Source organism: Pygocentrus nattereri, chromosome 2, assembly GCF_015220715.1.
Source record: "Pygocentrus nattereri isolate fPygNat1 chromosome 2, fPygNat1.pri, whole genome shotgun sequence".
NCBI lineage: Eukaryota > Metazoa > Chordata > Actinopteri > Characiformes > Serrasalmidae > Pygocentrus > Pygocentrus nattereri.
Genome location: NC_051212.1, coordinates 13744219 through 13763890, shown reverse-complemented (window position 1 = coordinate 13763890; position 19672 = coordinate 13744219). Strand labels below are relative to the sequence as shown.

Genomic DNA, 19672 nt, shown 5'->3' with positions numbered 1-19672 from the left:
AACTGAGAACACATTATTTAAGAATGTATAGAAAGGACGGTTTTATTCTTTTAAAGCTTTTTTCAATATAAACACACAGCTAGAGGTCCCACACTAAGCTGAATTCAAGACGGAGTACTACGACTAATAACAACAATAAATAAAAAAGAAATAAAATGATAATACTGACACATGATACAAAATGATAAAATGATAGACATGAGCAAAATATATGACAATGGGTTTACAGTTTATCAGCTTCTATTATTGTTCATCAAAACACTGTAAACATTCTGTAAGGAAGACTCCTCTATCTATAATCTCGTTTTACTCAAAACACTAAATCGAGATCAGAGTCATAGGCAGTCCAAAAAAACAAAAACAAAACAGAATAGATCACAACACAGTTTATGAAGGTCCTTATAAAGGGAGGTTAATGAGCTGCAGGTCAGACAGGTTAAGGAGTCACTAGGATGCAAATCACTCAGGTGATGCTGACCTGTGGTGGTGGTGGTGGGTATTACACCTGACACATTCAACAAAGCATTAAAAGATTATTTTCTCAAAGAAAACACAATAACGAAACATTAAGGCATCATACATAAATCAAATAATCTAAAGGTCCAGTGGTTTAACGTATCTAGAAGACAAGCGTAAAATATGCAAATTATAAAAAATATGCATAATATTCAAGATATGCATAGTGCAGTTTTGCATTTTCTTCACAGAGTTGGACCTCTTCCACGAACAGCAGCATAGGCATCGAGTATACATTTTTTGATCTGATCTGTAAAAGACACAGTGAATATTATTAATGTGTATGTAAGTAGTAACACAGAAGATGCCCTTTCACGCAAATCCTGACTTACATATGTAATCTGTTACATTCTGTGGCCCTTCCAAAGAGATCTTATGCATGTTTATTTCTCATTAAGTAGATTACCTATTACAGACATTCTGCAATAGCATCCTTGTAAAATGTACAATACAGGCATGTTGTAAAAATCAGGTATGTAATTTTATGTTTATAGGTTTATATAGTATACTGTCAAGAGGACAGATGGTGATAAGACCCTGAATTATGTAAATAAGCATAGATTTAAAAAAAAACAGAAAATAGAGTCTAGTGTTTGATTGAATCAGGGGTAAATAGCCTTAACCACACAATACATCTATTATCATTCTAAAATATAAAAGCAAAACAAACAAAAACAGCAAAGCATGCATGTCTGCTAACAGCCTTCTGTCAAACAAACATAGTGAGTGCAGCAGAAAAGGCTCAATTTCGCAAGTTTCACATGGGTGAGGTCAAGCAATACATCTATATCTAGATCTGTAGAAAAGACATCAGTGAATAGGAAATCATGGTCAAAGGGTATGTGAGAGCAGATGTCTGAGGACGTCAGTGCCGGATGTGATCAGACAAAATAGTCAGTTCACATCTATATAGACAGAGATATTAAAATATGGTTATAGAATATAAATAATCCCTCATTACAAAAATGAAGGACCATAGATAAGAAGTATAAAACCATAGACACTGGTCTATGGCGGTGTGGAAAAATGTGATATGGTCAGATGAGTCATCCTTCACCATGTTTTTCACAAGTGGGGGAGTGTATGTGTGTCACCAAGAGGCCTGAATGCTTTACCTTAACAGTGAGTCTGTTTCGCACTTTACTCTTAAAGCAGGGGTCACCAACCTTCCTCTTCGAGATCTTAGTTCCTGCAAGTTTCATTTCCACTCAAAATCACCCTAATCATATGCTCAAATTCTCCTGAAGGCAAGGATTAAATGGATCAATTAGGGTCAGAATTAAAGTCTGCAGGAAGGTAGATCTCATGGTTGGTCATCACTACATTTTAGGGAAGAGTCACTGGAAATCGATATGAAGTTATCGGACTAATCACCTTTATCCTATAATGAAACTTTTCTATCTTGAATGATCTTTTACAGAAAATCTTATAGACAAATGTCCCCATCCACAGCATATGAGGGTCTATAAGTGGGGGGGTATCTTTTGGAAGAATGATGTTTCCTCCAGTACATTTCTAGAGACTTGTAGAATCTTTGTTAAGGAGCACTGAAACCATTTTGGTGGCATCTTTCTACGACACTTTATGTTGGCTTTTACTTTAAGTTACATCACTATTTCTGTAGTTTCACCACACATGGAAAATAATTGAAAATATTTAGTTACAGAATATGGCACATGGAATCAAAAGACAATAACATGTTAGAATATTTTGAAAGGGAAATCTAGTAATCTGGGACAAATACAATAGCTATATGTTATTCTGATTTGGGGGAAATCTGACGGGAAATATGTAAAAGGTTGTCACGACTGGCCCCTCCCAGTCCTGTCCATGTGCGTTTGTTTTGGTTTTCTAGTCCTGCCCCCTCGTTTCATGACTCCACCCCTGATTGTCTCCACCTGTGTTTGCACCTGTCCCTTGTTACCCCTATGTCTTTAAGCCCTGTGTTTTCCCTGGTCTTTGTTTGAATCTCTGTTTGCGTTGTTTGATGTATGTTGGTGTTATCTGCAGTGGTGTTTGTTCTGTTCTGCTTGTTCTGTTGAATTCTGGTGTCTGTCATGTCTGCCCCACGATCTCTCCGTATTGGCTACTTGAACCTGGACTGTTACGACTATGACCCTGGATTTGCCCATAATAAATGTCGCTTATCTCAGCACATGCGTCCGCCTCCTCGCTCCCCATAACAAAGGTGTTGAAAGTGTATCTGTCTCACCTTTAAATGATGCTATTGCAATGACGAAGGCCAAAAGAACTAGAGAAGCAACAATCCCATGACAATATCTTTCACATGGGGCAGGCATGACTGTGGGACATCCTGGTTGGGGTGTTGTTTTAAGTGTCTCTTCTAGAAAAGAGAAATTATGATAAGCAAGGTTTTATAACATTATTTTACTCTTTCCATAAATATCTTTTACACAATCTAAGATTTTACAATAAATTATTTAAAGCCAAATGTGTAGAATCTCCAACGGTGACATGTTTTTAAATCAGGAAACACTCCTGTGCATAACACCCCTGTTCTATGCATTTCTGGACATGTGACATTCAGTTTACTGTCAGAGACTTTTTCCTGTCCTGCCCTACTTGATTAATCAAATTATAAATCAAGTTGCAGTAATACACAGATGAGCCAAAACATTATGTCTAATATACCATCAAAATACAAGACCTCTACAAGAAGGTGCCCTGTGGTTATCTGACACTAAACTTTAGCAGCAGATCCTTAATGTCCTGTAAGTTGTGAAGTGGAGCCACTGGAGATCTGACTTGTTCCAGCATATCCCACAGATGCTTGGTCAGATTGAGATCTGATGTATTCAGAGGTCCGGGCAAAACTTTATGCTCCTCAAGTCATTCCCAAATAATGTGTGCAGTGTGGTATAGCATGTTATTTGACTAAAAAAGGCCACTGCTATTGGGGAAATACATTGCCATGAAAAGGGCTACCTGGTCTGCAGCAATGTTTAGGTATGTGTCATGTGTCAAGCTGACCTACACATGAAAACCCAGATCCCGGGCTTTCAAGCAGAACTTCATCCAGAACATCACACTCCCTCTAATCTTCTTGTCTTTTTCATCTCAGCTTGTCTTCTATCCAAAGCGTATCCTGATGCCCTCACTTCCTCAAGAAAACACTGCACGTGTACCCAAAAAATACGGGACTCACCAGATCAGGCAACCTTTTACAGGTCCAGTTCCAACTCTTGTGTGCCTGTTTTAGGTGCTTTTGATGGTAGGCAGGGGTTAGCATGGGCTGTGGCTACACAGCCCCATAAGCAGCAACGTGCGATGCACTGTGTGCTATGATACATTCCTCCTGGAACCACCCTTAAAAAATCTGTGTCTTGCAGGTTTTAATGTTTTGGTTCATCAGCATATATGCATAAGTTGTGAATATATTGAATAGTCACACTGACATTTGTTGGGATAAATCAACATCTGAAGCACTTTCAGGAATTTGCCATTGTTTTATCTGAAAATCTACATTTAATATTGGGGTTACGAAAGGTTTATCAAAATATTTCTAATATTTGTTGGACAGGCAATGCCACAAAATGTCCTGACACTAAATTTGAGCTATTTTTGTCAAATGGAAAAAATGATGTGGCCAAGTTCTTCATTCATCATTATTAAGTATCATTAAGTACTTAAAACTTATCATTAAGTACCATAAAACTATATCCATACTACCCCAAGTCACCTCTAAGAGTCTCTCACTTGCTGTCTTTTGTGGAAACCAATATCAGTTATCACAACCCGATAGTGACAACATCCAGGCATATAATATCGGAATAAGTGGGCTGGAAGGGGGCAGGGCTTATGCTCTGCACACACCCAAACTCAAATGGGAATTGTTTAAGGGTTTATTTTGTTAGATAGTTTATCATTCAATCAGATCTTGACCGTAGAATATAATTGTATCAAATTTGACATTGTGTATCGTTACACCCCTTTGAGTCTTACCACACAACTTTGAATAACATTTAGTTTTTTAAAATAGGCCACAATGATTGCCATAATGATTAAAGAAAAAAACGACCGATTGGTCCTAGAGGTCCTAGAGGGTTGGTGCCCAGCACAAATGGATGATTTCTCTGATTAAACACACCTGATTTATCAAATGTTCTGCATAATTCAGTCACTTAGTTGTAAACAAAGACATTCAGAATGGTTTGATGTGATTTAGATCTTTTTTAAAAATCAGTTTATACTAAAATATTCTTGAAATTATTATAAAACAGTGTTTCATGTTCATAACTAATAATTTAATAATTTGTGGAGTAAATTTTATAGACATGAAACATCTGGTTCCTAACACCATGACTGTGAAAAATTCTCTGGTACAGCACATTTCACATCAAAATACCGAATGACTTTATTTGCATCTTAACTACTCAGAAAATATGAACAATCTGTGGAATTCCCCTTTTCACACAATGTAATGAGAAGCTGGAATTTACAAAATCTGACATAAATAAATAAGTAACATGAAGAAATGCAATAAAATTAAACACAAACTTCTTCTTCTTTTGGCTGCTCCCTTTAGGGGTCGCCACAGCGGATCATCTGCCTCCATCTTGCCCTATCCACTGCCTCCTCTACTTTCACACCAACCATCTCCATGTCCACCTTCACTACATCCATAAACCTTCTCTGAGGTCTACCTCTTCTCCTTCTACCCGGCAGCTCCATCTCCAACATTCTTTGCCCAATATATCCACTATTCCTCCTCAACACATGTCCAAACCATCTCAACCTGGCCTCTCTGGCTTTATCTCCAAACTGCTCCACCTTCGCTGTCCCTCTGATCTGCTCATTTCTAATCTTCATAAAATTAAACACAAATGAATAATAATAAAAATGGAGATATATACAATATTTGACATTTTGCAGTTTTTCTTGATTCCCTCTTTTTAATCTCAAGAGGAAACAGTCTAAATAAAAACATCTGAAAAAAACTAAATACTAATGCCAGAAAATACTAAACAACTTGACTCATGATGAGTAGAAGAAATGTTCAGATGTTTTTTTTCCCCTCTTCTGAAAATGAGCTGTTTGGTAAATACAAGGGTTTCGCTCTTATCATTAGTAATTCAGTGGTAACACTGTGAATTCTCTAAAATGTCTGTGTTTCTCATTATAAAGTGCATGTTGTTTTTAAAACCTTTAAAATATTATAAATTAATCAGGGCATATTCTCCAGCTGTGTACTATAGAAACATGTTCCTCTTATTTGTGATACAGAACACTTCTGATAAACAGGATGACACACATACCTTGGCATTGTACAGTAATTTGTTCTGATGCACTCCTTTGTCCATCTGTGGCCGTGCAGGTGAAGGTCACCTTTCTGTTGGGTGTGAAGTGCATCCACAGCTCTGACACGTTGGAGCTTATTTTCCCGCTCACAAAAGGCAAACTGGATTCATTTGCAGGTGTCCAGGATAGAATGTTGTTATTTTTTGATGAAGAGCACTTAAGTGCAATTATACAGTCCTCTTTAACCAGAGTCTCATACAGCACGACTATGTCCGGTTTTCTGAGCTGTTCTATGGAGACATAAAATTGGCATCATGTTATTTTGACTATATTACCAGCAAACTGACCACTCAGACATACTGGCAAATGTAAATATTGAAGCCTAATATCAGTTCTAACAATATCGTACACAAAAGAGCATTCATTAATTAGACTTACATTTAAATAATTATACACACACACACACACACACACACACACACACACACACACACACATACATATATACATACATACATACACATATATAATATACATATAGATTGAATCAACAAATTACTTCATCACTTGGATAGACCATAAGGCAGGTTGACAAACAAAATGCTTCATAATATTTCTGGGATTTGTCTTTTACCCAAAACTGTGAGGGAAATATGGTTGTCTTGCTGCTTGTAGGTTGTGCTCAGCAGGGACACAGTGTATCTCATGCCGTCATCTGCCTTTAACTCCTTAATCTCCAAATCTCCTGAAGACTCATTAAGTGAAAGACGCCCCTTATATCTAGAGGACCTGGTTTCAACTTTGCCATTCTCAAAAATGGCAATATATGTTGTGTTGGTGTAGATGGACCACTGAACTCGTTCGAGTTTCCAGGATGGATCCACCCCTGATTTCAAAATGACAGACTGGCCGATGTAGCCAGTAACTCGTGTCTCGCTTGACGCTGGAAAGAACAAAATAGCATCACTCAGCATGTGCTCTCATTATAAACATTCTACACATATGAACTTGATAAACATATATCACAAAGTTATGACACAGAAACGCCACTCCAACGAAACCAAGAATATGACCGTAAAAGTGTGCACAGCCATGCGTCTAAGCACAAAGGGAAGTAGTGGTACTTCGTACCTGGTTCAGTCTCTAACTGTTCCTAATCACAAACGCTGTGGATTAATGAAATCTTTCAAATAACCCATGAACAAATATTGTTGTCCTTTATAGCTCTACTCAATCTATTTGGTATGGCCAGAGAGAATTAAGCATCGTGCCAGATTATGTATTAATGGATCGCAGTATTAGGAAGTTAGACGGTAGACACTAAAATCTCTCTCTATCTGAATACATATATAAAAAACTGACGTACCTTGATGGAAACAAGCCACTATACAGATTATTAGAATTCCCGTATCTTGATTCATCACTTTTTAGAAAAAGAAACAACATATGTCAAGTTGAAAATGCCAGAGCTTCTCACGCTCACGCTACACGCTTACTCAAAAATGGCCCCACACACGCAGGCTGATGGAGGAAGTTGGTGTAGTAAATCATTTTCAGTAACTGACATGGTGGTGGGTGAGAGATATTCCACTTACATTTCAACCATTCTGTATATTTAAATGGTCAACATGTTACATTGTCCTTAAAGAAAACTTTAAAGAAACCTTTTATTTAAGGCTGGTAGACCTTTGCTAATTAATATTTCACCATAGCAAATTCAACTTTGAGGCAGGACACGTTTGCTTTATTACAATCCAACACTTGTCGTCATTACAGGCAGGCAATACCACATCATACCAGACCTGCCAGACTGAGCAAGCAATAATGAAAATGGGGATGCCTCCCAGGCCACAGCCATCCGTCTCAGAAGCACTTAGAGTCCTGAAAGGTTAAACCATCCTTCCACTGCTGGAACATGTGGTAAATGACAAAGTGGTGGCAGCGTCAGGACCAGTGCTCCAGAGGAAACAACAACAGACGCTACAGTGAGGGGAATGGAATCTAGGCACCCTGAAGACTTGAGTCTTGTCGTGGAGATTCTTACTCTTACTCAGTGCCATGCATCAATGATCCCTCCCCCTCACCAAAGTCTGTTCGAGTTAGATAGCGGCAGGCAGGGCATGTCACAGTGGTCAAACTTAAGAACGTATTCAACATCTTCCAAAGACTCTGGCTGTTCTAGGTGATGCCCTTTGGCCTTTGCAACACTCATGGAATGAGTGTCACCTCCTTGCATTATAGGATGAAATGGAGAACCTTGCTAGTTGTAGCCAGCATCCTGCCTCTACCCCACACAGGTGCAGCCTACCTAGGACACTCAAGACCTCATATTGGGGTCTTGAGCTGCCAGACATGACTGACCCCTGGAGTGGAGGAAACGTAGCATCACAAGTCAGACTAGGGGGGTTACTAATTTGAATATTTCACATCGTGCTTAGCATTTAGCTATAATTCTATGGCCTGTCTAAAATGCAGCCTTGCATCCTTTAAGATTTTTGTATACACTGGGTTTGACACATTTTAGTAATGCTTTAGGCTGTTTTGTGCTGGTTTAATAACATGTGATGACTCTCATTGTTTATAATATTTTACATGAATACCAGGTATAACATAACATTATGTTCCTCTCCCCTTAGATAAAAACATTAAAGTACTGCTAACTTCTGCTCTACTTGGGGAAAATATAAAAGGCACATATTATAATCTAATGCAGAAAAGCAGCCAAAGTACAAGCCTTCGCTGTTAATATCATAATGAGAAACATAATGTTATAGTCATTTAATAAAAAAAATATTTATATTTCAAATTATATTAGATTTGGGGCACCCAGGTGTAGTCCAAACTATACAGTACAGCATGAAGATATGGTACCATGACTTGATAAGATACAAGAACGACAGAGGGTGTGTTTATGTCCCCTCTGCTACACCTTATGATTACACAATAATTGTCACCACTCATTATTTGACTATACAGGGTGAGTCAAAAGTCACAGGACAGGTTTTATTTTATTTTATTTTTGACTTTTTTCTCTGGGATCATCTCAAAAAAATTGTGTATGCTGAGAAATTCTGCAACAAACATCACCTTAAGCACCGAATCGTGGAGGCTGGTGACAGCATAAAAAATCAATAAAATGGTGTCCTGTAACTTTTGACTCGCCCTGTGTATGGCCATGGTCAAGATAAAATACATTACTCATAGAAACTGGTATCTGACAGGAATGTGACTAAGGGGAAGCATATAGCGGACTGTGTGCTTCCTCGTGTCACACGATGACAACAGGAAACAACACCCACACTGAGCTACAAAATGAATCAGCAAAGGTCACAGTTTAAGAATAAAGTTATGTGACAAGAGTAAGTTGCTTTCAACATATAGGCTTTAAATTTAAGGAGAGTTCCACTGATTCTTGATAAGCAAACAAATTATTCAGAATGGTTTGTAGTTAATGGTTTAATAGTTCATTTTAGAGAAATGTAAGTGTCAAAGCGGTTCTTAGTAGTTGTGATAAGAACCAGAAGTCAGTGCCTACAACACAAATATAGCCATTTTAATTAAGGACCAGGAAAGTTATTGCTCAGTTGTCTGAGCTTTTAAGTTGATGGTGAAATAGTGGTAAATCACCACACTTCCCCCTTCCACACTTAATTAATCATTCTTTGGGCACTATTTTGTCTGATACCACCTGCATGTGTCAAAATCATAGCAGAACTAAAAAGTAATGTCTCAGGGGTCAGGCAGCAGGTTAGTGTATACACTAATACACTATTACTTGTCTAGCTCTTATGACCATCACTGTGAACACTTATGAACAACTCTCTGTTTTGTAAACAGAAACACAGAAACATTCTCCTTCAAGTGACTGCACTTTACTTATTGGTAAGTGTAACAATCTCAAATCTAGTTGATCTACCTAATATCTCTCATGTTGAGACTTGTGAGCTTATTGTTTACTTATTTAAGTATTTTGTTCAATAGTATTTCCACTATGTTATCAATAGTGATGAATTTTATATGATAAAATTACTTAAACAGTACAAAGACAACATATCAAACATGGAAACTGGGAAATGCTTCAAACGTTTCAAAGCCTTTCACCAATAGTTGGGACAGAGACAATGCAAGACAAGTAGTTTTGTGTGATGTTAATAAGGGACCTGGTGGTTAGTTGGCAACAGGTCAATAACATGCTGCGGGTAAAAAAAGATTGGCATCATCAGAAAGGCTGAGTCTTTCAGTAGTAAAAATGGGGAGGGGTTCACCACTGTGTGCAACACTGAAAGGACAAATAGCACAAAAATTCAAGAATAATGTTTTTCAATGTAAAAGCACAAAGACTTCAAATATCTTGGGTCAACCATCCAGAGCAATGGACAGTGTAGAAAAGAGGTGAAGAAGAGGGTGCAGGCAGGATGGAGTGGGTGGAGACGGGTGTCAGGGCTGATGTGTGACAGAAGGATAGCAGCAAGAGTGAAAGGGAAGGTTTACAAGACAGTAGTGCGCCCTGCTATGATGTGTGGTTTGGAGACTGTGGCTCTGACTAAAAGACAGGAGGCTGAGCTGGAGGTGGCAGAGATGAAGATGCTGAGATTTTTGTTGGGAGTGACAAGGCTGGACAAGATTAGAAATGAGCAGATCAGAGGGACAGTGAAGGTGGAGTAGTTTGGAGATAAAGCCAGAGAGGCCAGGTTGAGATGGTTTGGACATGTGTTGAGGAGGAATAGTGGATATATTGGGCAAAGAATGTTGGAGATGGAGCTGCCGGGTAGAAGGAGAAGAGGTAGGCCTCAGAGAAGGTTTATGGATGTAGTGAAGGTGGACATGGAGATGGTTGGTGTGAAAGTAGAGGAGGCAATGGATAGGGCAAGATGGAGGCAGATGATCCGCTGTGGCGACCCCTAAAGGGAGCAGCTGAAAGAAGAAGAAGAAGAATGTAAAATCACAAAGATTTTATTGTCTATGGTACATTAAATTATTAAAAGATTCAGAGAATCCAGAAAACTCTCTGTATGCAAGGGAGAAGGCTGAAAACCAACATTGTCTGGCTATGATCTTTGGACGCACAGGCAGCAATGCATTAAAAAAACAATGCCTTTTTGTTTTGGAAGTTGTGAACACTGCATCTTCTGAGCTAAAGACCACCTGGTTTATTATTAGCACACAGTTCTATGATGATGGAATAGAGGTGTGTTAGTGCATATAGCATGAGTGATTGATCAGCACATCTGTGAAGTGAGTGTTAGCACACCTCCTGGTGTCCGAGGCCGAGGTTACAACTGAGTGAAATATCACACCGCATGCTATATGAGTGCATAAGGGGAACATGAGGCCTGGAAGAGGATCTGCTTTATGATTGGAATGAAACATTTTGGCACACATTCAAAATGAAACAATTCTAGTTTTGCTTTCTTTTTCTTGCAGATGTTTCATTTGAGGTAGCTCAAATGAAAAAATAGGTAGGTGGTTTCTCACCTCCTCATTCTGATGAAAAATGAGATTCAGAGAACAAGCAGCTTTACTGGTATATGAACCACATTTATTTTTAAACGCTAATATTTTGTACTGAGGTCTCTGAAGTAGCCATCACCTGACACTTGAACAGGCAAATGAAGAGGAAACATGGAGCAATGTTAGTGTTTATGTCCCCTGAATCACAAGTGGAATCCATTTGTTGCATATCAAAGATTTCCCATAATTTTAGGACAACATCTATAACTGTAATAGACCGTTTTTAGCATGACTTGGCTCATTCCTTTAAGTTTTGGTTATCACGCAGCATTGATAAAGCCCACCCCAAGCTTTAAAGTCCGTGAATCTTTTAGAATTTTCTGTATTTCTGAGTGAATTTGACCTGAAACTTCATCAAATTTTCACATAAGTCCTAATAGTAGATAAAAAGAACCAATTTAAACAAATGAGACAAAAATATTAGACATGGTTATTTATTTATTGAGGAAAATGATCCATTATTAACATATCTGTGAGTAGCAAAAGTATGTGAACCTTTGCTTTCAGTGCCTGGTATGACCCGCTTGTGAGCATTAACTGCTACTAAATGTTTCCAGTAACTGTTGATTAGTCCTGCACATTGGCTTGATGGATTTTCAGCCCTTTCCTCTGTATAAAACAGCTTCATCTCTGTTATGTTGGTGGGTTTCCTCCCATGAACTGCTTGCGTCAGGCTCCTCAACACCTCTGTACCATTACACTCAGGCCTTTGTCGTGGTCATTCCAAAACATTACATTTATTCTTCTTTAACAGCTCTTTAGTAGAATGGCTTGTGTACTTATGATCATTGTCTTGTAGCATGACCCATGTTCTTTTGAGTTTCAGCTCATGAACAGATGTCCTGACACTTTCCTTTGGTATTATTTGCTGATATTATTCAAAATTCATTGTTCCATTAATGGTGGCAAGCCGTCCTGCCCCAGATTCAGCAAAATAGGCCCAAACCATGATGCTTCCACCACTGTGTTTTACTGGTAGGATAAGATTTCTATGTTGGAATGCAGTGTTTTCTTTTCTCCAAATGTAATGCTTCTCATTTAAACCAAAAAAATCTATTTTGCTCTCATCCATCCACAAAACATGGTTCCATTAGCCATCTGGCATGTCCATGCGATCTTTAACAAGCTGCAGTTTGTTTTGGAGAGCAGCAGCTTTCTCCTTGAAACCTTGGATTGCACAGCATTGTCGTTCCGTATTGTCTGGATGGTGGGCTCGTGAACATTAACACTAGCCCTGGGTTCCTTTGTGACCTTGCAGACCATTACTTCATTATCAATAAATAAATAACCAAGTCTAATATTTTTGTCTCTGTTGTTTAATTTGGTTTTTTATCCACTCTTAGGACTTCTGATAAAGTTAAATTTATGCAGAAATATAGAAAATTCTAAAGGCCTTACATACTTTCAAGCATCACTTCATATTAGCCTTAGTATTGTACTTTATTATATACCTGAAAGCTACATTTACGGCATTTGGCTGACGCTCTTATCCAGAGCGACTTATAATTTGATCATTTTACACAGGGAGGCCAAGGTGGTGTTAGGAGTCTTGCCCAAGGACCCTTATTGGTATAGTGTAGGGTGTTTACCCAGGTGGGGATTGAACCCCAGTCTACAGTGTAGAAGGCAGAGGTGTTAACCACTACACTAACCAACCACCAGCTAGCTGAATTATTCCTTGAGTCAATGTTGCTGAGTTAGTAGCTGTTTTCTCACAATGTTTTTAAGGGGGGAATTTCTGTTATTGTTCAAACATTGTGCATAATTAGATGGTTAAAATGTAAACAAATTCATTTAGTGTGCTCTAATGTGAAAACCTCTGCTTTAGAGAAACGCAGCGAGACTAGAATTGTTTACTATGGTCGTGACAGGAACCAGATGCCTGAAGAGTGTAATGGTTATGAACGTGTTGTCCGATGTCTGAGACATTGTTCTACGGTAGTTTAAAAAATATCATTTTAAAAAACCCAGTCATAACAGCACATATAGAGCACTGTTCAGCAGAAAAGTCCCCACAGATATTTTTTTCTGAGCTTTATCACTGTAACCATATATTTAATGGTTACTTTGACTATTTAATTAACTATCTATACTTGTGTTGTAAGAACTGCAACCCCTGGTTCCTGGCACCACCCCCGTAAATATATCTGAGTCTTTAAGTTTCTTTACAATGAACCGTCTCACATCAAACCCCTCTGAATGACATTTTTTTACATCTCAGCTGAATTATGCAGAATTTCATAAACGCTGGTGGAATTCTGGGGCGGCACGGTGGCCAATGACCGCTGGGATAGGCTCCAGCACCCCCCCACCACCCTGAGGGAGAAGCGGCTTAGAAAATGTGTATGTGGTGGAATTCTCCTTTAATTGCTCCATGTCAAGCCAGTAGTCACACTTATAGCACAGTTACAGCACTTGATAGTGGTCACATATATTTTGAAAGAGGAACTACCTCCCCAAAAAAACTAAATTCAGTTTTCCATGAAATCTCACAGTCAACTTCTACAGAACAGATATGACTCCTTGTCATGGGTGAGGACTATTCTGATGAATTACGTAAATCGTCACTTCCGCAATGTTGTCTTAAAGTGCTTCAGCTCTGCGAATGCAGTTTCACTTCCTTTTACTGAACGTTTAACACTGTTATTGGATGTGGCCCCCAAGACTGGAGCTAGAAAGCACTGGTACAAACTGCAGACACAGTGTAGCAATGCCTGGCTGCAGCTGTCGGAATTATGTAGGGGTGGGAATGCCAACAGTCTTTTCAGTCAGAAATGTATAAAGAACCATTCAGTTCAAAACAGTCTCTGAGGCTTGGGAATTCACTTAGTATAAAAACAGGCCAATGGAAAGCCTCAATGATAAAAAATAGAATAAAAAAAGAAGTGGTTCTCTCCCTCTCTCCAGCTCTACACCAACAACCCCTCTTTCTCCCATTCTCCTCCTATTCTCCTTCCTTCACGGACATTTCAGGCTGCAGCCTCATGATGAATTAGTGGCTCTTGGGGTCAATGAACTCCTCGCCCAGGTTAAGGAAGGGCAGGGCTGTAACTGTAACGACTAGAGCGAAATCAAGCTGGTGAAGTGAGAATACAAGACCCTGATGTAGTGCTTACGGGCTCCTCGCTCACCAGGGACCACTGGCGACCCCTGTCATCCCTCCTTTGGTACTGCATGGTCAGGCCAGGGGTCAGGTACCACTCCAAGAATGCCTTAAATCAGAAAGCATATGAATTAGCTCAAGACAGAAAATAGCATCACACGTTATGGAAAGACATTATAAGAATATCAGGTCACAAACACTGAACATTGAGTCCCTTTGCAAACAGCACATTCATTGATTAGGCTGTAGTGTTTGGCTATATAAGCCATACAATGACAGAGTTGAAAGGTGACAGGCAGAGGGAACATATATTTAAAAGTGAAAAAATGTAGTGTAGCTTCTATTCGAGAGTAATAATACCTTAAGTATTGAGTGATACTAGAATCAGCAGATTTTTGCCTGAAAGACGTGATCAGCAATCAGCCAATTTATCATTTATATGTGGTTGATCTTTGATGGAATAGTAAGTGAAACCACATCCAGTCATAACCTTACTCAACCCAAAATAGCAGACTATCAACCACAACAGAAAGTCTGCCCACACCGATGTAAGAAAAGGACACAACATGCAAATAAGGCCACAACAGGGGTGGGAGCCCAGGTGAGCCCGTTCCTTTCTCCACTGTGATCCAGGGGAGAGAGAGGAGACTGTGAAGAGAGACACAAGAGTAAAGATAAAAGCATGCTGATTTGGTTGTATCATCAAATGGTACCATGGCATATGCAAGAAGAATGAATGTGACTGTGACATTGTATAATTATGATTACGTCTTTTATTCTTTTCTTTGGTCACCGTCAGTACAGACATGGGTTGGCCCAGATCCTAGGAGATTAGTTCTAGCTAGCTCTTGATGGTGAGAGCTCTGTGTGGCTTTGCAGCCCCAGACATAGAAATCTTGGATAGTTCAACTTGGATTGTCCAAGACCATAAAATAAGTGTGTGAAGATGATCTTGTATCATAGAGGTTATTCTTCAACTGTTCTTTTAATTCTTTTTTTGTTTTCACAAGAGTAAATATATGTACATGTAGCTTTAATAAACTGATCATTTTTGCCACTTGAAGGTAGAGTACTGTTTCTTGGGCCTCTGATACGCTCGACCCTTTAACCTACGAATGTTTCTGCCTTTATAAGTGCTAATCTTTGGTGTAGAAGCAAAGAGCTTAGATTGTTAGTTAGCAGTGTTACCTGGAGCTGTACCAAATCCTTACACTACAAATTAATGGAGCTCAAGCTGTCAATTTGACGAATGGAGTTGGACATGGAAAAGGAGATTCGACTGCGGGAATTAGAATTGAGGGTGAAGGAGTTTACCCCACAACCCCATACCGAGCCGGATGCGCTTCCTGTCCCTTTTTCTGACCCAGAGCCTGCCCCTCTTCGTCCTACTAGGCCTGAGAGTGTGGAGGAATCGCGCCCTGTATTTGCCATCGCAAAACACATAGCTCTCGTGCCTCCTTTCAGAGAAGCTGAAGTCGATACTTATTTCAGTATCTTTGAGCGTATCGCTATATCATTGAAGTGGCCTAAAGAGTATTGGACACTGCTTCTCCAATGCAAGCTCGTGGGAAAAGCACAAGAAGTATGTTCTTCTCTCTCACTAACTGACAGCATGGATTATGACGTAGTAAAAGCAGCCATCCTACGTGCTTATGAACTTGTACCTGAAGCTTACCGTCAGAAATTTAGAGGTTTTAGAAAAGCACCTGTTCAGTCCTATGTCGAATTTGCACGGGAGAAGTGTGTTTTGTTTGATAAATGGGTTATGGCTAGCAAAGTGACAGACCAGGAGTCGTTAAGAGAACTTATGCTGCTCGAGGATTTTAAAAACTGCCTGCCCGATCGCCTTGCTGTGTATTTAAATGAATGCAAAGTAACCACTCTCTCTCAGGCTGCAGTACTCGCTCATGAATTTGTTTTAACGCACAAAAGTAGTTTCGTTTTGAAGCCGAGCTCATGGAATACAAATGACACAAGTCTTAAGACCAGCCAGCCTCGCAAAACCCGATCACCAAACCGTAACTTGGCCTCGGTGGAGTGTTATTACTGCCACAAACCAGGACACATAGCTAACGAGTGTTATGCCCTAAAACGTAAACAGGAGCGCCAAGAGAAAAGACCACAGCCAAAAGGGGTGAGGTTTGTGAAGGCAGTTTCTCCAGAAGCGGCCATTTCCCCTGATGAATGTTACCGGCCTTTTATCTTTACTGGTACCGTGTCCGAGTCTCACACAGATGAATGTGGCCAGCCCATTGTCATACTAAGTGACACTGGGGCTGCGCAGTCGTTCATTCGTGAAGATGTTTTGCCGTTGTCCACTGAATCCTTTACTGGTTCATATGCTCTTTGCCAGGGTTTAGAAATGAGTTACGTTCAAGTGCCCCTACATGATGTTCACTTACGTTCTGACCTAGTAACCGGTACTGTACGAATTGGGGTTAGGCAGGAGTTACCTGTTAAGGGTGTGGACTTTATTCTCGGTAATGATCTAGCCGGCGAAAGGGTTGTTCCACCTTTAGTGGTTTCCAGCACGCCTAGTACTCGTACTTTCACAGATGAGCTGAGGGAAAGGTTTTCAGATGTCTTCCCCGCCTGTGCAGTTACAAGGGCCCAGGCTAAACGCACGGCGGATGTAGTTGACCTTTCTGACTCTTTCTTAGCTCGCGATGAACCGTTCGTTTCTCCCCCACCAGCCACTACTACAAAGGATGTAGATGTCGCCTTCATCCCCAACCGGTGTTACACGAAAAGAACTCATTTCAGCTCAAAAACTTGATGGCAGTTTGGCTAAATGCTTTCTTTCTGTGTGTGAGGTTATGTACAGATTACAGGAAACTAAATGCCGTAACAGTCTCAGACTCATTTCCTTTGCCGCGGATTGACGACTGTGTTGATAATGTTGGTTCTGCTCATTTTGTGACTAAATTGGACCTGCTAAAAGGATATTGATATTGATAGTTCCGTTAACTGCTAGAGCTTCTGAGTTATCAGCTTTTGTTACTCCTGACATGTTTCTACAATACTCTGTTATGCCATTTGGCCTCAAATATGCACCTGCTACTTTTCAGAGGTTGGTAAATACTGTTTTTGCTGATGTTCCCAACTGTACTGCTTACTTAGATGACGTAGTCGTATGGTCCATGGACTGGAGAAGCCACTTGGATTCACTGGAAACAGTCTTTAAGCGGTTGGCAGAGGCCAATCTAACACTGAATCTAGCTAAATGTGAATTTGCTCAGGCTACTATAACCTACTTGGGTAAACAGATTGGTCATGGACAAGTCCGACCTCTAGAGGAGAAAATTACAGCCATTATTCAGTTCCCCCCTCCCAAAACGAGACGTGAGTTACGACGCTTTTTAGGGATGGTTGGCTATTACCGCAGTTTTTGTAGAAATTTTTCTACTGTGGCTGAACCCCTGACTGCTTTATTGAGTCCCTCATCCTCTTTCAGTTGGTCACCTGTATGCCAAGAGGCTTTCAACAATATTAAAGCCTTGTTGTGTTCTGCTCCTGTGCTTGGAGCCCCTGATTTTGCCAAGCCTTTCAAATTGGAGGTGGAGGCGAGTGGGGTTGGGGCTGGAGCTGTGCTACTCCAGGAGGATGAAAATGGGGTGGATCACCCTGTCTGTTATTTTTCTCGAAAATTCAACAAACATCAACTTGGGTACTCCACCATTGAGAAAGAAGCACTAGCATTAGTGTTAGCATTACAATATTTTGAGGTCTATGTAGGTTCAAGTTCTTTGCCTGTGGTAACATTCACTGATCATAATCCCCTTGTGTTTTTGTCTCGGATGTACAACCAAAACCGTTGGCTGATGAGATGGTTTCTGATTATACAGGACTATAACCTGGATGTTGGATATAAGAAAGGAGCTGACAACGTAATTGCTGATGCTCTATCTAGGGTGTAACTGTTTCCGGGTTTATTGTTTTGTTTTGTTTTGTTTGTTTTTGTCGCCAACAGGCTCTTTGGGGTGGGCGTGTTACGTGTTGGGCCTGAAAAGGGGGGGGCTTTTCTGGCTGGTGTTATTTTCTTTCTCTTTACTAGTCTCTCTCCCTTTTCGTGCTTGCTCGCCGGTATGTCCCCTCCCTCGTTTGTTCCTTATCTCTACAGGTTGGCTGCAGTGTCAATCATCGTCAGAGGACCCGTCCCCCACTGCGGCCAATCATCATCCAGAATTCAGGACCTGGAGGAGGGACTTGGAATTTAAAAGAAGGCCGGCGAAGCTCGAGGAAGTGGGCGTTACCCCTGGAGTCTAAGCTGTTCCGTGTTTTCCTTGCTGCTCCGCTGTTTTCACGGGACTGTGTTGTGTGTCGGGTTATTGATGTGGCCTAGTGCAAGCTTAAGTTCCTGGCACTGTCTCTCTCTCTTTCTCTCTCTCTCTCTCTCTCTCTCTCTCTCTCTCTCTCTCTCTCTCTCTCTCTCGCTGCTGCTGCTGCTGCTGCTGCGTTTTCTCGGGGTTCTGGACAGGGTAGAGGGGCGCGCTCATACATATTACGTCACGTAGCGGCCCTATGTATAGACACCCTAGGTAAGGGGCGGGCGCCAACCTGTGTATTTCGGTTTTGTGTTGGAGAGACTAGTGCAGTCAGTGTTTTGGTTTTCAATAGGCAACGAACTAGGGTAGCTTTATTTTTCGTTGGTTTTGATTATTTCTTTCCTTTGGCGCCGTCCGGGTCCAGAAGTCCATTTAGTGTTAATTTTGAAAGATGTAAATATTGGTGGCTGTTGGTTTGAGGGGAGGGTTTCACTCACTTGTCCCCGGTGCAGTGTGAAATAAACAGCACGTAAGACGCTGAACGTGTTGTGTCTTGGTCCTTCCCGGTTCGTGTTACAAACATCACATCAAAACCATATGTTACTGGCCCCTTTTCCCCTAGGCTTAACTATGGGGTCGTAACATACAGTGACAAAGTTAGGACCATGAAGGCGGCGAGGGACAAGGGCGCCATCCTGTTCGAGGGCAGGCGAGTGATGTTCTTCCCGGAGATCTCAGCAGAGCTGCACAAGCAGCGAAAAAGGAGCTGCGATCTCTCAACATTCCCGACCTCCGATATGGCCTCGGCCACCCGGCCACCTTTCGCGTAACATACCAGAGAAAGCGTAGCTCATTTACCTGCCAAGTGGAAGCGAGGAAATTTGTTCAGGGTCTGGGAAGGAGCCAGGAACAACGCGGGACTGGACACTCCTGTGATGAGGCTAATGTTGATTGATAAGCAGGCAATGATCATTTGACCTACCAGCTGGTAGTCAAACTCTTGTAGTCTACGTGAGGT

General features: G+C 40.5%; 1 protein-coding gene across 2 annotated transcripts; it reads right to left on the bottom strand.

The window, feature by feature from the left end:
- Positions 1-16: 16 nt before the first annotated feature.
- LOC108416788 (T-lymphocyte surface antigen Ly-9-like) lies at positions 17-7302 on the bottom strand. 2 transcript variants are annotated; one of them, XM_037547478.1, is made up of 5 exons: positions 7142-7302; positions 6410-6718; positions 5793-6065; positions 2729-2860; positions 17-766 (listed from the first exon to the last, which is right to left on the bottom strand). In XM_037547478.1, exons 1-5 carry the CDS (start codon positions 7194-7196, stop codon positions 702-704), a joined length of 834 nt encoding a protein of 277 aa, XP_037403375.1. In that variant the 5' UTR covers positions 7197-7302; the 3' UTR covers positions 17-701. The 2 variants fall into 2 exon arrangements, with proteins under 2 accessions (XP_037403375.1, XP_037403372.1); XM_037547475.1 differs by lacking the exon at positions 17-766 and having other exon boundaries at positions 2608-2860.
- Between the last annotated feature and the right edge of the window lie 12370 nt (positions 7303-19672).

What these genes read in the sequence shown, in the direction of transcription:
- LOC108416788 (XM_037547475.1), bottom strand. Translation starts at nt 7,196, where the DNA reads ATGAATCAAGATACGGGAATTCTAATAATCTGTATAGTGGCTTGTTTC. An exon ending in AGTGGCTTGTTTCCATCAAG is followed by an intron (nt 6,719 to 7,141) that starts GTACGTCAGTTT and finishes TGTTCTTTCCAG; the next exon opens with CGTCAAGCGAGACACGAGTT. An exon ending in TATTTCCCTCACAGTTTTGG is followed by an intron (nt 6,066 to 6,409) that starts GTAAAAGACAAA and finishes ATGTCTCCATAG; the next exon opens with AACAGCTCAGAAAACCGGAC.